The sequence below is a fragment of the Calonectris borealis genome, chromosome 1 (assembly GCF_964195595.1).
Source record: "Calonectris borealis chromosome 1, bCalBor7.hap1.2, whole genome shotgun sequence".
Taxonomy (NCBI): domain Eukaryota; kingdom Metazoa; phylum Chordata; class Aves; order Procellariiformes; family Procellariidae; genus Calonectris; species Calonectris borealis.
The window spans coordinates 197,035,880-197,057,259 of record NC_134312.1 but is presented as its reverse complement, the minus strand read 5'-3'; the positions used below and the strand labels follow the sequence as shown (position 1 = coordinate 197,057,259).

The 21,380-nt window shown below is 40.9% G+C and overlaps 1 protein-coding gene across 1 annotated transcript in view; it reads left to right on the top strand.

The window, feature by feature from the left end:
* MTUS2 (microtubule associated scaffold protein 2) overlaps nt 1–21,380 on the top strand; it is a 287,663-nt gene that overhangs the window by 67,859 nt on the left and 198,424 nt on the right. Inside the window, exon 3 of the mRNA XM_075139830.1 lies at nt 18,644–21,238. Within this exon, the coding sequence (XP_074995931.1) occupies nt 18,947–21,238 (2,292 nt within the window). The 5' untranslated portion in view covers nt 18,644–18,946. The remainder of the gene's footprint in view (nt 1–18,643; nt 21,239–21,380) is intronic.

Below are 21,380 nucleotides of genomic sequence, written 5' to 3'. Positions count from 1 at the left end.
TGCTATGAGAACACAAATGACTGTATTTTATGAAGAGTTAGGTGTCAAGGGGCATTTTTGTTGTTTGGAAAAATTCTTGCCAATGTAACTCATAAAACAATAGAGCGAAAACAAATGGGTGGAAAATGTTTGCACAAATGGCAGTAATTACAACTGGAAGGTACAATTGTCGTATCTTTATCTGACATGATGAATTTGAAATACCATTCATTATAAGAAAACTAAATGGGACATTCTGTGTAAACAAAATAACACAGGATAATTTTCACAGGTAATTTCTTATTACATGCAAAACCTCTGATCCAAAGATACCATTTTTTGGTGATAAGAGTTATTGTACAGAAGAACTCACATATGCTTCCCATAGGAGCGCAGTGTAGTCTTGCAGTGTCTTCTTCTACCATCCTCACTGCAATATTTAAAGTCAGAGCAAGATAAAATTAGATAATTCCAAGTGATCTCTGAGCACTGAGATGTCTAGTCATTCCCAAGTAGCAAATGCAAGTACAGGAGTATAATAGCTTAGTATTTAAAATCCCTTGGTGTGATTATGATATAGGACTTCTGCTAATAGACTTCATTGATCTGATGGTATTTTTCCTCTAACGTGCAATTTACCAAATGTTTTCTGGATTTATTTGTATTTCATGGGGGTGGGGAGGGAGGAATACAGGCTTTCATTAATGAAATGAATTTCATTCATTTCTGGGTTTTTTGCATTCTCTAAACAACCAGGGATGAAACAGTGGCGGAGCCGGGACGCAAGTAACATAGACAAGAGGTACAAACAATCTTATTTCTTAATTACTTGGCTGGTGAGTCTTTGTTTAGATGCTCAGCTTCCAAATCCTGACCAGATTTTGGATTGGGAAGAAATTAGCAAAGTCAGGTTAGCAAAGACCAGAGAATTCATCATTTTTTTGCTGTATCAGGGAGCACCATTGCCTGCCAGGGGCACTGCCTGTGCAGGCAGCACATCAACTCCCTGCTGTGCCTGGACCTCGGACATTCTTATACCTTAATGTCGCATGTCTCTGCCTGGTTTCTCAGGGACTGGAATGCTTTAATTTATCCACATTCTTGGTGTCAACAGATAATGTCTTCATATAGATGCGATTCGACTGTATGATCAAATACTATGGACTCTGTGATCCAATATTCCCTTTATCCTTAAAATCAATTCACAGAATCCAAATCAAGTATGCCCTAACACACGTAACCTGACAATTCTGAAATCTGTACCTTGTGGTTTGTCATTGTTTTTGCAATGACACATAAAACACAATGAGGCTTGTCTTTTAACAGAAAAAGTTCTTGCTAAATCATATAACCATAAAGAATATCCTAAAAATATAAGTATGTACAGTAAAACCATAGTGCAGAAAACTTTGACTGCATTTCAATTGCTGCCAGTCCAGTTGTATAGTCTTTGCTTTCATGTCCATGATAGAGGCATGGGCTTCATATCACGTAGCAGAGATTAGATCAGAGACACCATCTGATTCCTTATGCACTCACACCACTAGATTTTTGCCCACTCCTGCAAAATATGAAACTGGATGGTATTTCTCAGTTAATAAAGAGGATAGATGCTGAAGGGACTTTGTTACCTCTGGTTGATGCTTTGCACTTTCCCCAAGGATAAGATAAAAGAATTTTCTGCTTGCTTGTGCTTTGAAAAGAACATTAGATGTCAAGACTACAGGAGAGGAAGGAGAGAAGATGAAAGTTGAAACATGATTAGGTATACATGTATTACAGAGGAAGTAATTAAGACCTTGAATAGGTTTTGCAAGGATTTAAGATCTGCAGAAGTTTCCCCACAAAAGCATCCTGCTTTTGCATTGTGGCAATGCCCACTGCCATTGTACAGCAAAGGGTCTATCTCTGTCTGTCTTTTAAAAAACCCTTCTGTAAGTGCTTTGTATTTATTCATTAAAAAAAATAACTCTAAGCTGAAATTTACTATGTAGTGTGTCTTTCCTGAAAATGTATTTTAGCCATGTAAACTTAACATTATGTGCAAACAAGGGAAGAAAACCTTTCACATGGCTCTTCCCTACTTCTGAAATTACCATGTGTTAATTCACATGCTAAAATTCCTACATAAGCAGTCCCTTTTTAAAATGTAGCCCATAGTTAGTGTAAGATGCAGCTTTTGAGTGCAATGAAGGCAAAGGGGGGAAAAGGTATTTCCAAATGGCAGCATGCCCAATGATTGTGTGCAGTGACTTCTCTCAGCAGGCTTTCAAAGATTTTTCACTAGGAAGATGTCAGCTGCATATATGTTGCTTGCATTGATGAATTATGGGGAAATATCTCCACAACAGCTGTTATAGCATGTCTTATCAACTGTATATGTATTTGTGTAATAGACAACAGATTCCACCTTCTAATAAGTTGTTGAATATGTATTTGCAGTACAGATTTAAAGTCTCTGCAGATCAGACAACGCTACAAAAAGTTTGCCAAATGATACTGGCGTATAGTTTTTGGCAACAGCCTTCCTTCCTTGGAAGAATAAAAAAATTAATATGCTGAACACAGAGAAGCTATTTATAAATAGGTCGTCTTTGTGTTTTTTTCAAGCCCAGCAATAATACATTAGCTGATTGAGTCCTTGTGAGATAGTTTAATATAATGCCACAACAGTATTTAGACAGTTTGCCAAATAAAAGAAGACAAACCGCGGAGTTACTAAAAATGCAGTCTTGCAGTTTTTGCGTTGTATTTACTGCCATCATTGTCAATTAACCAGTGGAAACTTTCTCAAAAGATAACTCATTTTCTTTTGAATTAGGGTGGAATACCCAAGAGGCACCCTGCTTCTTCAGAGTGTTACTCCTGGCAAGGGGATATTTTCTTTCTTCCATTGTGCTTTTGGATATTTATATTCTGTATTGCCTTATATAAGTTACTGTAGGTAAACAACGAGACTAAATGAACAAGCCACTAATTTTTCCATATCTAATCCATTCTGTAGCGTGAGGGCAACAGTTTCCTAATGTTTATATTTCAGTGCTCTCTTTTAATCAGTTTTTAATTATTAAAGCAATAGGCTTGGTCCTGCGCTATTTGAGGCAGTAAAAATGCCCCTAGTAACGCTCATTGTGCAGAACTGAGTCACAGCAGGAGAAATGTTCATTTAACTTTAGTTTTCCTTTTCTCATTTTCATTCTGTTACCACTGATAATGTTACTTTAGGGGTATTGTATGTTAGACAGACCAATTTAACTGCTATTTCTTTTTCAGATTCAATCCTCTAAGCAATTACATAAAAGTTACTATAGTGGTTATCTGACATAATGCATATTAGTCCAGTAGAGGCAAGCCGGGTGTGACTTAATAGTGTTTATCGCTCCTTTTGTGTAAGCATTCCAACAAAACGCCTAGCACTCTGTCATCACACGTACTATCTTTGCTTTGGCAAGACAGATAACAACTCACAGAGATCCCATCCTGGGAAACACCGCCCCCCAAAAATTCTGTAAACAGTTGTATTTATACCCCCAAATCATCACATTGACTCATCCATTTGTTAACTATATAAATGTATTCTGTAATATTGAACAAGGATACCTCACTTCACTTCAAGACTGACAACATTAAGGTCTCTTTAGAGATCATGGTAAGAATGTGCCAGTATCCTAAAACATTTGGTGTCAAGACATCCTGACTTCACCAGTGGGAGCTTCTGATACTAAATTGTCCTTATTATTTCATCTCCATACACTCCAAGTGAATGTACGAAAGCATTACAAAGCTTACTGATTCATTGTCCCATCACTTTTTCTGTCTCCAAAGTCCTACAAATGTTTGTTGTACAAACTAAAAAAACTCTTCACTAGCCAGACGTTTCCAGACATTAATTATTTTGATTTGAAAGCTCTCATACAGGCAGCATAGAAGTGTGAACAGTCGTCTTTCCTCATGCTGTACAGAAGTGAGAGTTATTGCACTCGTAGTGCAAATACTTTGACATGTACATAATTTTACTGTTCTGAGTCATCCCCTTGACATCTGTGAGATGACTTAAGATAATAAAGTTCAGCATGTATGGAAGCATTTGCTGGACAGGAGCTTATAGTTCCCGTAGTCATTATTTATTCATATTGCATATATTAGTTTCTTTTATTGTTTTTTCCCAAAGTTTCATAGATGAGTTAGAAAATAAGACTGGGAGGGAGGTCACATTATCCATTCCTCTTCTTCAAGGCCAGATAATCTAGAACCGCATCATTTCTAAGAGGAAGTTGTCTAAAATGTTCTTAAAAACATCCAATGGTAGTTCCATGTCTCCTTATGAAATCTAAGTACAACGTTTGATTAACTACCTTACTGGTATGCAGTGGTTAATTATGGGACATTGCTATCCTATTAACCATTTATCTTCCTTTTTTCTTGATGTCCTCCAATTTCTTACTGCGCTTCCAAACATTGGCATGCTCAGAGCTGTACATGAGGTGCACATCTCATGCAGTTTCAAGCAAAAGTAATCTTTAGTTTTCTTGTTAGTGTAACATTTCTACTTCCAAGAGTTGTATTACGATCTGCCTAACACTCAAAACAACTTTTATGCATATTAAAAGTACTCCAAATGTGTTTAAAAATACAGTTAATACAACATATCAGATAGTACATATCCATTCCTTCTGTAGTTCTTTGAGAGCACATAGGTAAATTGATGTCCACTGTTTTCCAGTGCTGTCTCTTTTTATGACGGTTTCCAAACATCTACAGTATCTTTCCAATTAAGGACATGATGAGTAAATATTACTGACTACTTGGCTCCTGGTGCACTGTGGATCATGAGGCTGAAGGAAGCCAACTGACAGTAGACTTTTTTTTTTGTAGAGCTTTTTTTTTTTTTCCTAGTTGCTGAAGTAATTTAGAAAAAAAGGATTGCACTTTTGGATCATCAAGACTACTTGATCTTGGGAAAATAAAAGGCACAGTCCCACAGACCTCCTGAAAGTAGATTTGATATTGGCATCATTGGGAAGTTCTTTATATTGCGGATCAGTCCTGTAGTTTTAACGGTATTGAAAGAAGTGAAGGGGAAAAGGGCAGATGGGATGGCTGCCTGCTGCAAGTCAGACCAAAGCTTAGCCATCTCCAGTTATGCATTCTTGCAGTATTAGTCATTGTTCTGCTATCCGCTGTATCATTACCTATTTATTCAGATTAAGAAACACATTTTGCAAGTGGTAGAGATGGTTGTAGTATTAATTTTTCTCCTTCTTACAGATTGAAATGGTTTGCTTTATTTTCTTCAGTTCTTTTTGAGTTTCTGCTTATTTTCCTCCCAGAAAAGACTTCCCATTCAGTAACATACATAATTTTCCTTATAACACGGAATTTCTGATTCTAATAGATTTAGAATCTAGGGTTTAATTAAAGAAGTATGCTGTTGAACCAGGTAGAATAAAACAAGTTTTTATGGAATTTCGCCTAAAACTTTTACTTGCTCTCCAAAGGTGAGTGTGAGCAATTGAGTCTATTCTTCCTGTATGTCACAAGGAGGATGATTAATTTAACATGTAGAAGGAAATGGGCACCGTAATTTTCTCTCAGGAATAATATACTGACAAAGATGTCACAGATGTGAAATGGAGGGAATTTCTCGTTCTGCTTTTCTGACACTTTTTGATGAAGAAAGATCTCAGTGTAGTATTCAGATACCAGGTTCAGCAGGGCTGATATTTAGATTAAGGAGCCATTTTTGTCTTCAGTTTTTTTCCCACAGGAGAATCCTGAGACTGCTAGCCATTGCTAAGTGTTTTTACAATAAATACTTAGTTTAGTATATAGATATATGAGATGAGTGTTTTGAGTGATCTTCTGAGTTTTGGCAAATGCACTCACTAACAGTGTGGTACTAATTTACCTGTGCTAAGTAGATTTCTATAGGGTTCCTATTCCTTTTGTGTCTTTGCTTTATGTCATCTAACCATGGCCACACTATTAAATGCCCTGGCCAGGACAGGTGGTGACAGCCTAAAACTCAATAGAGTTAAAAATAAATCCTGTGGCATAAAGGAGGATTGTATCCTTCTCTTTGCTGAGGGCATGTGCCTGCGAGTTTTACCTAAGTAACTCACTGGTAGATGTTAGGTACCATGTCTCTGCCACATCCTTGGTGGCTCCAGCATTATCACTGCTCCTAACCCAAGAGCAGGGCTCTTAACTGCAAAGTAGCTTTACGTTATGGGTGGTCCTTGCTCCATTCCTGGAGTGCTGAGCAAATGATGACTGCTACAGTTTCTGGGTACTATTTTGAGCAAAATGCACTGTGTTGGAGATACGAATAGTCATTTCAGGCTCTCAAGCCTGCACTGTGTCTTGTTCAGTGGCGTTTCCAGCAGTGTGTCATGAAATTGTCCTTGGTTCCTCTTCCTGTGAAGCTGTTGCTGTTAGAATAATGGAATAATTTGGTGAGAAAGGCCTTCTGGAGGACACCTAGTCCAAGTCCTGCTCACAGCTGGACCACCTTCCCCATTAGGTCAGGTTGCTCAGGGCCTTTTTGAGTCAAATTTTTAAAATCTCCAAGGATAGAGATCATATAATCCCTCTGGGTGACCTGTACCAGTGCTTCACCCCGTCATTATTATTTTTTTCCCCCTTATGTTCCGTTAAAATGTTCCTTATTGCAACTTTTTCTTCTTTTTGCTTCTTTTCCTTTAGCTGGGAACCTATGAGATGAGTCTGGCTCCATCTTCTCTATTATTCCCCTTTTTAGGTAGTTGAGGACAGGTATTAGGTCCCCCCCTGCTCCTCTCTTCCAGGTTGAACCAAGCCAGATCCCTCAGCCTCTCTTCGCACATCATGTGCTCCAGATCTGTAACCATCTTGGTGGCCGTCCTTTGGATCCTCTCCAGTGTCAGCATACTGAGGCCCCACACCTGGACATAGTGTTCCAGATGCTTCATGTACGCCAAGCAGAGGGAAGGATCGCTTCCTTCACCTGCTGGCTACCCTCTTGCTAATGCGGCCCAGTACATGGTTAGCCTTCACTGCTGCAAGGACACACTGCTGACTCACGTTCAGCTTGTCCTCCACCAGCACTTGTCCTCCAACCAGCTCCACCAGCAAAGCTGGAAAGTCTTGAGCAGTCCCTTGGGAAGCTACATCCTTCTCCCTTCAGCTTGCAGACACAGTCAAACTGGAGAAAGAAGGAAGGGAACTTGCAGGTGCTTCCTTTGCAGTACCTCATTCTTTGGAGCTAATTTCTGTGCTTTGCCCAAAAGCCCGACTGGTCTTCAGCGCATGCTGCAAAGCCTGAACCTCTTCCCAGCTTCAGAAGGAGGGACGTCAATTGTACAGTTGGGGTAAGCAGAGAGTGGTACTACTGGTAAGTTGAGGCATGATACTTGAAAGAAACATCCCTTTCTCCTTGGGCTGAGGGGGTGAGTGCTTGCTGGTTTTCATTCAGTTGATCTGTATCTGATACATACAAAAGTTGCCTGGTGCACAACTGTGCGTGCTAATCAACAATATAAAAAATAAATATGAGCTTAAAGCTCTTAAATCCTATTGTTTTATTGTATATAAATTTGCTATTGAAAAACACAGTAGGAAAAAAATCCCCAAAGCTCACAATGAAAGTATTTCTTATTTTATTTATACACATAAGGAGTGCATGGTGCTAGAGTGCATGGTAAATAGAAAGGTGGTAGAGTACTAAAGCTGACTCAAATTTCTACTAATTTATGGAGATGGGGATGCAATCTTTTGACAGACAAGTTGCTGCAAATGTTTTTGAGCAATATATACACATTTTTCTAAGCAGAACAAATAAAATTGTTTACGGAGCAATGGTCGCTGTGAAGTCCTTGTAGTACTCTTTCAGGATCAGTAGCAGCAGGCAGGTAATGCATTAGTTGTGCTTGACCTTTCTGAATAATAAGATTTTGCGTTCTGCCTTCCGTGCTGTTAAATGAGAGCTTCCTTGCCCGTTCACCCGTGGTGAGCTCCCAGCCACCGCAGACGCGTGGTGCACAGCGGGCAGCATGGCGTTACCACTTCTGAACTTCTAGCTTCTCAGTCAGTCAGAGTGGCTTGAGTGGAATAATTATATATGTTCCTTCTGCCCTCTTAACAGCTGGAATTACACCTGGAAACCTACTTCATGTATTTTACAGAGCCTGGTAGGAAAGTACGACTGTGAATAAAAACACACTGAGCTTTATGCTCATTGTAACTGATGTAACCGGGGTCGTCTAGTCCGGAGCCCATTCTGGATTTTGCCACAGTTTTCATCTTCCCACTGTTTTTTAAAACAAATTGACAGTGGTTTTTTCCCATTAGGTCTCAAGTCAAAAGGAAAATATTTTGGAAATGTAGATCAAATTATGGAAGATGAGTTTTACTGGACTTAAAGCAAATGACAAGAATTTCTGATAATGCTTTACATTTGCTTTGGATTTTACTGATGGGTTGCCTCTGTATATCTGCAGTAACGTTTCTGAAAGTTTGACTGCAGTAATGTTTTCGAAAGTTTGACAGCGTTACAGAACTGGTGGTGGTTCAAACTGAAATGTGCAAACCTAGCAATCTAAAATTAGGATCCTAAATTCATATTTAGGTATTCAGTTAAGAACTGACACATTTACCTGCCATTGAATTCAGCAGAATTCAGAAAATGATGTGGAAAGACAGTTTACCCTTGGCTACACTTAAAGTTAAACAGAGTTCAGCACCAGTTTTAACTGCTTTATCAGCAGTGGGTAAATTTGCTGGAGTAGACAAAGCTTCTGAGTTTCTGTTTTTTGCTCAATAGGAAGCAAATTTATGAACTTTTTTCATGTTTGAGTGTTATAACTAAATATATTTTTCTCTGTCTCCCAGATGTTTTTTGGAAGGCAGGAAAGATTTAGCAGTCTTAGCAAAAAAAACAATGATCCCCTTTCTATGTCAAGATTTCGTGCTGTACAGAAATAAATTAAGTGGTGTTTTGGGGCCCAGCGCATCCACCGTCCAGCTGTCGCAGATCTTATGATAGACTGCAGTTCATGTTTTTGGAAAGAGAGGGACATAGTAAGTTGCTGGCTGGACTCTGCAGGGTGAAGGTGCTCAGAAAGAATGAGCAGGATCCCTTTGCTCCTTCCTGCCTTCTGACAGAGGACAGCAACAGGAGCTAATGGTGCATCTCTTACCTTCGCTACTATCTCCTATTTACATTAGCGGGACTTTGTGCTTTGCTGTGCCCAAGAGTGCCAGGTGGTGAAGTGCATGCCTGGTGGCCCTGTTAGCATCCACATGCAAAAGGAAGAGTGCAGAGGACTGTCCCCGTGCCTTGTGTTTGGGGTCAGCCCTGGGGTGACCTGTCCGTATATAACGAGTGGGCTGAGCTATGGCAGCATGGACTTCGTTTGATGCGTCATTTTTCTTCTGCTGTTTGTTTCCACTTTGTTTGGGAGAAATCAGTTTTTGCGTTGACTATACTTGCTTCCAAGAAAGCTTCTTTACTGCTTGCTTTCTTGGCATTTCATTTGCTCTATGGTGCTTTGGGGTGATCAGTGATAAACTTCTCTCCTTTGGCCCTTTGATTCAAGATTTTCTCGTGCTGCCTGTGTTTTGCTCTTGACTGTGGCACTATAGATCTACGTGGACTGGAGCTCTGGGCTGAGGTCTTGCCTTGCTTTATTTACCAGCTCTTACTACTTAAGCAGCCAGGATGCCCGCGTCTAACACCGTCTCTCTTCACAGTGGCTTTCCCTGAGGTTCTGCTGTTTGTTTTTCTTTGAAGTCCTGCATTGAATAGCATTGTGCCTGAGAAAGTATGAGCTGTTCCTATACCTTTAACCAGGTGTACTTACCTGGAATTAAAATAAAACCAGCATTTGTTCAAGATAAGTTGCTGTCGTTATCAAATCATCTTCCTGGTTGCCGTTGGTAAGACAATCAGAGACTTCTGCCTTTTAAGGGGGGATCCGATTAATAGGATTGCTTATATCAGAGTATGTTGTCTTATCCAACAGTGAACATCTGAAAGCAAATGGAAATGTTGAAAAAGAAGTCTTGAAAAACAACTGTTAAGGCTTATGCCTTGTGGAGACTTGATTGATGTTAATAATTAAAATAATTTGTCGGTTTTGATAATGAGAATCTTTAGTCCCAAATCCCATACTCCTTTGAAATAGCAGTAAGCAGAATCCTTTCCACATAATGTGCTTTGGGAATTCAGGCCTCACAGGTAAGAAATTATTAGGGTAGCTCTTCAGATTTGTATTACAACATGCAGTTTTGACAAAAAAAAACCCCAAACCCCACACATTTACAAGTTTCTTATGAAAAGGAAATAATTTATATACACTATCTCGGAAGGATTTTGAACTGTTTGCATTGAAGATGTACTGATCCTCACAGTGTAACTGGAGGTAAATTAAGGAGCTGTACAAAGATTTCTGCTCTTTGCATCACCATTGCCACTGCCACAGCAGGAAAAGTTGTGGGTCTGTTCCCTGGGGAGACCAAGCAGCTGCAGGTTGCTTTGGCCAACAGCAGTTGCATGTGGTCGTGGCTGTTTCCCATCCGCAGCAGGGCCTATGAGATAAAACGCTCCAGTGCTGAAAAGGGGTATTCAGCCAAAGGAAAAACAGTGTAATCTCTTTGCTCTCCCTGCTGGGTTGATGTCCTCCAGTTGCCATACACAGGCAATTAAGGATATATAAAAATGCTTCTAACATGGAGCATCTTTTCCATTTTTTCATTTTGTTCAGAAAGGAAAATTGCACTTGCAAGCCAGTTATAGGTTGTGATACTGCCAGGAGCTACAGCAATTTCCAGGGGTGGGGTTTCCTGGCACCTCATTTTTCAGTCCTATTGCTTCAGGTCATGGAGAGAGATGCTGCCACCTCCCCTCCCCTGGGAAAATCAGGGGGCAACCTTGCTTTGGCACCTTTACCTTTGGCTGTGCTTTCGGTAGTGAAACACATGGCTGTGATTTCCACCAAATACGGAGTTGTGCTGCTTCCCAGCGATCTCTTGGGGGTGTCCTATAAGGAAATTATATTACTGCAGCCTTGATCTCAAAATCGCAGAGGAAAGAGAGCAAAGAGTGCAAACTGAGGATGAGACTGTACCCTGGTTTGGATGCTTTCTGGTTGATTCTGGTGGTGGGCAGGACCTGGGCTGAATCCTTCTCAGCAGTCCTCCTCCAGCTACGTTGCTGTCTCATTCATCACGGGCTCGGTTTTCAGGAGCTCAGGACCTTGGCAAGTGGCCATGCGGGTGTGTGGCTGTATCTGGCACATTTGGTGTGTGCGATATCCTTCATGTGACATGGCGACTGGAAGTAAAGGGGAAATACTGACTCAAGGAAAAAAGTGAAAAAGAAACATCTCTTCATAGGTCTAGTGAAAGCAAGAACCAGAGTCTTCCACTGGGCTTGTTATCACTCCGTTATTTGGGAAAAGAAAATAATAATTTGTGTAGAGAAAATAACCTTTCTGTGTCACCTGACTTGCCATTTAAAAAACTTTTGAACATGTAAACGTGAAGTAAATCTGATCTTGAAATATTATTTGGAACTGTAAAGTGAAAAAGTTTAATTTAGCAAATTTTGAAGCTAAATGTGGCAAATGTTTAAAATCTGTTTTGTTCAGAATCATTTTGATAAAATTAATTTGATAAAACAGGATAAGTTCATTAATAATTTGGATGAACTAAAACCTGTTTTACTGGTGAATAAAAAATAAAATATAACTGAAAAACTTTGCTTTGGCATATGAAACCTCTCATTCCTTACCATTAGCTATTCTATATCCAGGTTTTATATCTATATTTATATAGATATAAAATAAGTAATCATGTAAATAACAAAAAGATTAAAATTTTTTGACTGTGAAGGCATTAAAACCATGAAAACACTGAAATTTTGGAAATACTACAGAATCAGACTTTACAAAAGCCTCTAATATTTTCAGATCATTTCAGTTTACAAGTGAATAAGAACTGCCTTCCTATCATTTTCCAGTGTGTAAAAATTTAACATTTGCTCCACCGTTTCTCTTCTCTGCCTATGTTTTAATTGCTCATCAGGCAGAAAGTTCTCTATCTGAAGTACTGTCCTCTTCATGATATACAGCAACATTTCCATAGGATCTGCCAGCGATGAGATTATGGTGTAATTTCCCCAAACAGCTGGGTCTGCTTCATTATGAATAGAAGCCATTAGGGAGTGTATCCAAATCTTAGTTCTCAGCCTTCCAGATCACATTAACAAAATTATCACATGCCTGGGTGAGCGCTTCTCCACCACTTTTAATTAATTCCGATTGTATGTTACCCACTCCAAGAGGTTTTATTGGCTTTTTTTAATGTCCTAGTATCAGCTTTCAACTTCCATCACCATTGGAAGAAGTTCTTCGTAATGATTTGGGCTTCTCAAGAAGATATTCCCACCTCCTTCCCTTCCAGCACTGTATTTTTTTCATCTGTGGGGCTCAGTTCTTGGCAGTGTGCATCCCTGGCATTAGATGAGGTGGTATCTCTTCTCCCAAAGAAGTCCTCAGCTAGGCTGTGGCTGGTTTGCCAGTTCTCCCCCGTGGCATTTCTCGGGACAGCTGTGCATATCAGGAGGCTGCTGTTCATGCCAGTTTTCTGTAGTAACTGTAAAAACTGCATCTGTTTCCCGCCTCATACAAATATATTCCTCATGTAATTTAATCTGTCTTCCTCCATCGCTGCATTGGTGAGACAATAGGAGCATCTTTCCCATGGGCTGGGATTTTTTTCTTGGGGTACGTTTCCACATGAGTTTATCTGTGGGTGCCATAACGCAATCAAAGATGCTCGTCCTGTTCAGATCTGTGCGGAGGGCAGCAGAGCTGGAGTTTTTGCTCAGCCCTTGTCCTGGATGCTGCAGGGATTTGTGAACTTGGAGCTCATGACCAGGATAGCCTTTGAGGGTAATGGCTGCAGACTTCTCACTTCATGCTTTCAATGGGGAGGTTCAGACTTGGCATTAGGAAGCATTTCTTTACGGAGGGGGTCATCAAACACTGGAAAAAGCTTCCTAGAGAGGTGGTCGATGCCCCAAGCCTGTCAGTGTTTAAGAGGCATTTGGACAATGCCCTTAAAAATTTGCTTTAAGTTTTGGCCAGCCCTGATTTGGTCAGGCAGTTGGACTAGACAATGATTGTAGGTCGCTTCCAACTGAAATTCTATTCTATTCTATTCTATTCTATTCTATTCTATTCTATTCTATTCTATTCTATTCTTATTCTATCCTAACCGAGTTGTGATCAGGCAGTTGTGGCTGCCTTCTAGAAGGATAAACACCCCATGACACCTGATGATTTCTTTCTGAGTCATGACAAAGTGCAGGTCCCTACACACAGCTGAAAGCCTGCGTGATCCTCATCCCCGGGCAGCACAACCCACTACCCCACCAGATCGAGAGCATTTACCTTGCAGGAACATGCGGCCGATGGGGGGATGCCGGCCCATGGCTGACCATTTGCAGGCTACTGGCTCTGCCCCAGCCGTTTACAAACCTATTGGTTTTTTTATGGTAGTAGCAAGAGGCATTGGTTCAGCAGTAGATGGTTAATAATGTATTCAGGTGCTTCTCATACACTTTGTACTGAAAGAGCAATCAGCCAAAACCATGCACAGTGTTAGCAGTACAATCAGATGTTTTTAGCATATCTTGCTGTAAATATTCTGGTTTTAGACTTTCAGTACCGGGATGGGTAAGCAGCTGTGACAGCCTGCATTAGGAAGTGTTTATACAGGAGCCAAACTTCTCAACAGATTTCAGGTTTTATTTCTTTATCTCCGCTTTTATTTTTCCATGTGTTTTGATAATTCCTTTGCATATCTCATAATTATTACTGCTCTATTTTTGTAGCAAATTGAAAGCGAAACAGACAGCCAATAAAATTTTTCTTTTATTGGGTGCCTACTGAGGCTAACAATATCCCTGGGCTGCTTGTTTAACCAAAAAAGCTGCTGTTACTATTTAGAAGCAGGCTGCTGCTTTCCCTTTCCAGCCAGCTAAGTTTTACGAACTTGAGCTCTGCTGCTACAGCCCATGCTGTGTGTTGCGAGTCAGGAATCATCCAGCTCAGCTTCACCTTCTCCCTGGTGTCTCCAGAGGGTGGGGTGGGACCTGCTGACTAAATGCAGCTTAGGATGGAGCAGAGGATAGGGGAGGAACTGCAATAGCAGACGGGAAGAAACTCTTGTAGACTTCTCTCCGAGATCATCATTACATGGGCTCAGGCTTAGAGTAGAGGCTCTTAAGAGGTGGGCATCTCAGAAGGAAACTGATACTGCTGAAGTTAAACAAAAGTATTTAATTGTTTCTGGCTCCTTGAACTTTTCTCCTCCCTGTGGGATTCATAGCTAACTATAGTCTGGGGGATTTTATTCTACTGGCCAGCATGTTCATGTCACTTTGTAAAGTTTTTTTTCACAAATATAGTTATTACATCCTGCCAAGATGCTGTGACATGGAGAGCTATGACTTCATTTTCCCCTCTCAGCAATTCAGAGGGGACATTTTTACATTATACAGTATCAAGAAATGTTTACCCATATCAAGGTTTATATATACCAAGTCCAGTCTGTAAGACTTGCACTCATGTTTCTTGTCCAGGGTCCCCAGTGAGATGCTGCTAACTGATGAGGTGTTGTCATTGCTGGGATTGAGTCTCCTCTTACCCCCTGCTCCTGCATTAAAGAGGGCATCTGAAAAGTTAGGAGGTTCACAACTCTGTCTTCTCAGAGTGTTCCTGCACAGGAGGGAGTGACTTTAGATGTGTGTATGTCAGCCAACATCAGACAAGAGACGTGAGTAATAAAAAATAGAAGAGCCAGCAGAACCCAGGCACAGCTGAGTCTTTTCATCTCACTGACTCCAAAGAGCATAGTGAAATTGAGCCTGGACAGTGCCACATAAAATAAGCTATCCTGCAGAAAATCCAAGCCAAAGCTTCTTAAATAGAAGCTATTTATGGAAGAATGATCAAATCTTCTAAAGTCCCAAATGTAACACAAAACCATACATCTTACTCCCAAATGTGCCTATCACAGTATGTAAGTCTTTATCACATTGATTGAACCAAAACCAAAAGCTTGTATTCCTTAACAGTGAAAAGTGGATTAATGAGGTATTAATTGACATAGATGCTTGATTATGTTTTTATACTAATTTAGCAGGAGTCTTGTGTTGTCAGTATGTTCTATAGCAGAATGGAGTCTTGTATTGTTTTCAAACATAGAATCGTTATTCTGTGTATTCATTGTAATGGGAACTGTAAAACAGATTACAAAGTTAAACAGGCAATATTCTGCAGAAGAAGAAAATACTTTTGGGTAATTGTATGGATCTAATTGTAAGGATGGAATGTGTACTTCAAGTCTGTGTCATCCTTGATCCAAGACTGGATGTCACTAGAAGAGATGAACTTGGAAGGTTGGGTGCATAGGGTCCATCCAGAAACATGTTATCATGAGATGAACCACCTTTCTGAAGTGCCTGTCCCTTCTCACTGACTCTGGCAGAAGCACAGGAGCAATGCTAACACTGCCTGAGATTAATCTCTGCCTAGATAGTATTTTATTGTCCCTTCTCTTAAAAGCAATGTAATTACACATACATTTGAAGTCCATGTCTCTGGCCAGCATTGGCTGCTTTAGGAGGTTAATCTCAACTGGCAGCGTACTGAGGTGGTGCAGTGCCCTGTATTTGAGAGGGAACAGATCTTTCCTGACCCACGTTGATCAATTTGTACCATTAAACAAAATTAAACATTAAACCAAATTATTTGGTCTGGTCTGTGAAGCATGGCCTGTGTCGCACATTGCGCGTGAAGATGCTTTGAATGAATACAAGTACTTCCACAATGTTTTTTTCAAAACTATCTTCATTTGCATTGCTACTAATCATACTGGGGGCAGTGTAAACAAGAGGAACCAACGGCCTCTTAGCACCATGTTCATAATCTTAAATGCCTTAATTAACTTTGTTCTAAACCCATGTAAGAGATTTAGAGAAGAAAATAAGTATCAAATTAATGTATTGCTGTACTTGTACATTTGAAATGCATCAGCGATATGGTACTTAGGATTTGATGTACATCATCATCATCATTTACCAATTTATTTATATACACTGCCATGGCACCCGGACGTTCAGTGTCTCTGGGAGCACAAGGCAGGGAAGGAGCAACTGGTGAGATGGAGGAGCCGTGAATGAAGGAGTGAAGTTGAGCCTGGGAAAAAAAGGGAGTGGGGCAGGGAAGGTATTTTAGCTTTTTTGTCTTTGTTCCTCACCATCCAACTCTATTTTAGTTGACAAAAAATTAAATTAATTTTCCCCAAGTGAAGTCTGTTTTGCCTGTGATGGTACTCGGTAAGTGATCTTCCTGTCTTTATCTCAACCCATGAGCTTTTTCATCTTGTTTTCTCCCCCTGTCCTGTTGAGAAGGGAGAATGAGAGAGTGGCTGGGTGGGTGTCTGATAGCCAGCCATGGCCAACTCACCACAATCTGTTAAAGTTTTGGGCCACCGGGTGACACTTTTGATAAGAGGGTACAAGGTCGTGCAAGAAAGATGAGGATGAGTTTCCTCCATCTTTTTCTTAATTCCCCAAAGCTTTCCTCGCTGCACTTTCTATTCAGTTCATAGAATCATAGAATCATAGAATCATAGAATGGGTTTGGGTTGGAAGGGACCTTTCAAGATCATCTGGTTCAACATCCCTGCCACGGACAGGGACATCTTCCACTAGACCAGGTTGCGCAAAGCCCCGTCCAACCTGGCCTTGAACACTTCCAGAGGGGGGGCATCCACCCGTTCCAGTGTCTCACCACCCTCATAGTAAAGAATTTCTTCCTTATATCTAGTCTAAACCTACCCACTTCTAGTTTAAAATCGTTACCCCTTGTCCTATCACTACAGGCCCTGGTAAAAACTGTGTCCATCTTTCTTGTAGGCCCCCTTTAAGTATTGAAAGCTTGCAATAGGGTCTCCCCAGAACCACCTTCTTCAGGCCGAACAACCCCAACTCTCTCAGCCTCTCTCCATAGGAGAGGTGTTCCAGCCCTCTGATCATTTTTGTGGCCCTCACTTTTGGTACCCCAGAGTGCTGCCATTTGCCAGCTGAAGGAGAAACATGAGCTGACTGAACTCATCTCCCTCTGGAGCCCATCAATGCCCCTTCCTAGCTAACCAAACAGATAACAACAGACACGCTTTGCCCAGTGAAGAGCATTTAGAATTCAGCTTTCAGGTTGAATATGTAAATTCTGGTGTGGTCATTTTTTGGGGAAAAAAAGGAACAACAAGAAATGAACCAAAAAACTCCATAATGCGTATATTTAATTTAATAAGTATTGAATCCTTTTTTCTCTGGGAATAAGGACAGAACACAGAAGTAGTTTAAAAGTCTTGCTGTACAACGCTTTGCAAATGAGATCTATAATAACACAATTCTGTGGTGTTGAAGTGAAATTCTTAATACTGTGTTCCGTTTCTTGAATTAATTTAATTAGTTATTGTTTGCTGAAGAGCTGGAACTATGCCACGAATTTGAATCCAGACTCAACCAACATGTGTGTGCTCCGTACAAAGAAACTGGATTGAGCTCAGAGCCAGATGTTGTGAGCAGAGCTGAACTGAATGTGAAGGCTGGGAGGACCTGGTCATAGTGGGTGTGAGAAACACGAGCCCAGGCTTGCACCCAGATGCTGTAGACAGAGCAGTGGACGTAATCAGCACTTCTAATTAATGCCCCTGTGAGCCCCTGATTAGAAACCCAGCACAGCTGGGAGCATTGCAGGTGCTTTGAATTCTACCTTCTGGGAACTGTGGAGCATGTTCCAATTTCCAGTGTCCATATTTCTTTATGATGAAGGTGTGAACATAACAGAGTACAAGAAATATCTCAGAGAGTGAATTTAGGCATGGCATAAACAGAAATTTCCCCTTCATCTTGTTGGAGGTGATAGGGGGCAAAATCTGGGCTCCCAAAGCCACAGGTGGGAGGGAGCCAACAGGAGCTGTACCCTATTGGGGCTGGTGTATAATCCTCTATATTTGAACACACATATATGCAGCTGTCTCAGAAAAACACAGTTTTTCTTTGCAGCCCTCCAGTTTTTTGCTTTTTGGCATCTATAGATGTGGCTAAGAAATGTCAAAGCGGATGGAGTGTCAGCACAAGTGCGGCTGTGATTTGTACAAGGCAAAGAGAGAAACCCATAAACGTCCCCTAATAGAGCTGGAATTGTATTATTCACGTCTTGTCTATACAGTGGTGCTTTAAATGCACCAGTAGCCACCCTTGGTGTAATAAAGACATTGTTTATAGCAATATGAAAGTGCTTAGACCCTCGATGTGGGGTCCCATTGTCACCTACCTATTTATGCCTATTTTCAGTTGTAAGTCTATGTGGCTTAAAAACAGTAGCAACCACTCTTCTAACCAGGACAGTTTTAACTGTGTAACTTCTCAAGTCAGAGATCTGTGCTACACTAAGAATCTTTGCTGGGAGCAAAACTGTGATTGAAACAGCATCGAAAGTGTTTGAAAGTGCTCTATCCTGGGGATGTACCTGGGAGTGCTGTTGATTTTAACTTTGGTTTAGTTAGCATGATTCCTGACATCAGTTGTCTGTTTTTTTTCTCCTAGGTTGGCTGGATTAACTGGCTCTCATTCAGAGGGAACTTGACAGATCTATTTTGCTTTCGTTGAACCTCTCTACTGCACGTCATAAAGATTTCCTAGGTCCAGAAGCTGCATGAAAAACAGCTGAGCAGCACAAAAATGTGACTCTGACAAGAGACTCCAAGCTTTCTGACGAGGAATTTTCTGCTGATCAGTTTATAATTTAAATGTATAATAGAAGCACGCATAATAGTTAATCTGATAGGGAAAAAAAAAGCTTTCTCATTAATTAGGACTGCCAAAAAAGCAGTCACCTGAAGCTTCAAAATGAGTGCTCCGTTAATCCCAAACAAGCCATGTTATGCCCAGCTTCAGGACAACCACAGCGAAATAAAAAATAATAATGAAAGCATAGTGAGTGTGGGGGATACCAATGCCAACCAAATTGTGACAAAAGTTAGAACCACTGAAGGGGATGTTAAAAGACGTGCTTTGATAGATGAGGGTGGGAATATACACTCTGGTGGATCAGAGAAAGTTACTCATCTGAATACAGAGCAGAATAAACTTCTGAGCTTCAAAGACACTCGGACCTGTCACACCGGTGTACAGGAAAGTAAGCTGCCCTCCACTACAAGTAGGGAAATGGGGAAAGATTGTAGGACCAGTGAAGCTAAGAATATATCAAGGCATGTCAGGATTAGCCGAGGACAAAGTCTGTCCAATTTAAAAAGCAGCACAAATGATGCCAACCTGGAGGTTATTTCCAAAGGTGATGTTGACTTCACCCAGAACTTTTCTAAGGGTAAAATGCCCAGGACTGTGGAGATGGAGAGAATAAAAAGGCTTTCTTTGGGAAGACCAAGTAAATTTTCTCCTCAATCTGAAACATTTGCAAAAGACTCTGTTGGCCGCGTGTCGTGTAAACGTCTGCTTTCTGCATCATTGGACTCCATTGACAGGTCGCACCATTTGGTAGGAAATACAGAGAAATCACAAAAAACGCCCACAGATCATTTTCTTGGGATGGTGTTTCATCCACTTGACAATACCTCAGAGGAAAATATTATGTTTTATTCCAAACCATCTACCTCAGGGAACAAGAAAATAAGTAAACCAGAAAATGTACCAAATGTTAATGTTGAAAGCACACTGCATACTTCTCATTCTCAACATTCAGCTATTAAGCCCAATGAGCTTGCTAGAAAATCAGAAGCACAATTAGGTCAGGATGATAAAAGTAAAAAACTGGAGCTTAAGACTGCACCATCTCTACAATCTAAAAATACGTGTCAACAAAAGATTGAGAGAATTGTGCTGGTGGAGTTCCTGGGATGTCAAGAAGAAGAAAATATAGCAATGCAGGAACAGGAAGGCTCTGGGTCTGACACATCAAAATTTCAAGCATCCCATTTTCAAGACACCTGTAATAAAGTAGAGGATCCATTGTCAAGCCAGGTTGTAACCTATCCTGATGACAAATTGCTAAGTGATAACGTCACCATCGGTGGGGAAGGGAGAGGAAGAAATGACAGTGACAATGGGGCAACTCGCCAGGTTGGTGAGGAATATTTTACTGACAAAGAAGTGGAAACAATATTCCCACTCACCTGCGATAGTAAATCCAGTGGCAAAGTGACACCTAGAAGAAATGAGAATTTACATGAAGTTGACGCAGGTTGTGCTGAAACAGCTGGTGAAGAGATATCTCTTATACATAATATTAATCTACCTGACAGCAAACCCTTGAAAGTTAATGAGAATAAACTGATGCTAGTCAAAGGAAACACCCAGGATGCTGCCGTGCCTGCTTCTGATCTCTCAGATCAGCACGGAGCATGCAGTGCAGAGACTGTGTCAAACCAACAACCTGACAACCAAGACAATGATTCGGAAACCTCGAGATTTTCAGTTCCAAGTAAAAAGACAGCTAATGCACAGAAACATCCTCCCGAGGAAGCATCAAAGAGCTGTGATGTTTCAGCAAAGGCTGATGCCTTTTTATGTGTTCCAACTTCCGTGCGCCCAGTGGCAACGCTGGATGTTAATAGTCAGCCCACGCTATCAAACAGTAATTTGAAGGACCTTTATGCACTTCATGTTGACAAACTGTCACCCTCCTCAGTCCTACCTCCCATTGACAGTACACAGTTGTTAAACATATCCCCTAAAGTGCCTATCAAGACTGCTTGCAGCAGCGCCATCCCAAAACCTATCCTGGTCCACTCCAAGGGCTCCCTTGCAGATAAGGCGGATGTGGACAGTGATTGCATTGAAAAGCTGGAAGAAAGCATCGAGTTGAAACCTGCTATACCCAGGCCCAAACCTGTGAGACCTAAAATCATCACGTACATTAGGAGAAATCCTCGTTCGATAGAGCAGCTCGACCCTTCATTTGCGCCAGCGGGGCTGCCCTTCGGTAGCCCTGCGTGTGGCATGCCCATCTCTACGGAGCAGAAGGCATCCAACGGAGGGGAGGCGAAGCCCCCCAGCATCCTATACGACAAATTTAAACCTGACCTCCAGAAGCCAAGACTCTTCAGTTCTGGTCTGGTGGTGTCAGGAATTAGGCCCCCGGGACATCACTTCGGTCCAATGAGCGAGAAGTTTCTGCAGGAGGTAAGAAGGCAGCTTTGACAGCCTCTTTTGTGTGCCAGGTGGTGATCATTTGCTTACTTGTTGCTGCCAGAAGTTAGTTCTCAAACCTCAAATAAGAAATAAATCCTAAATTAAGGCAGTGTGTGATCATTAGAAATAAACT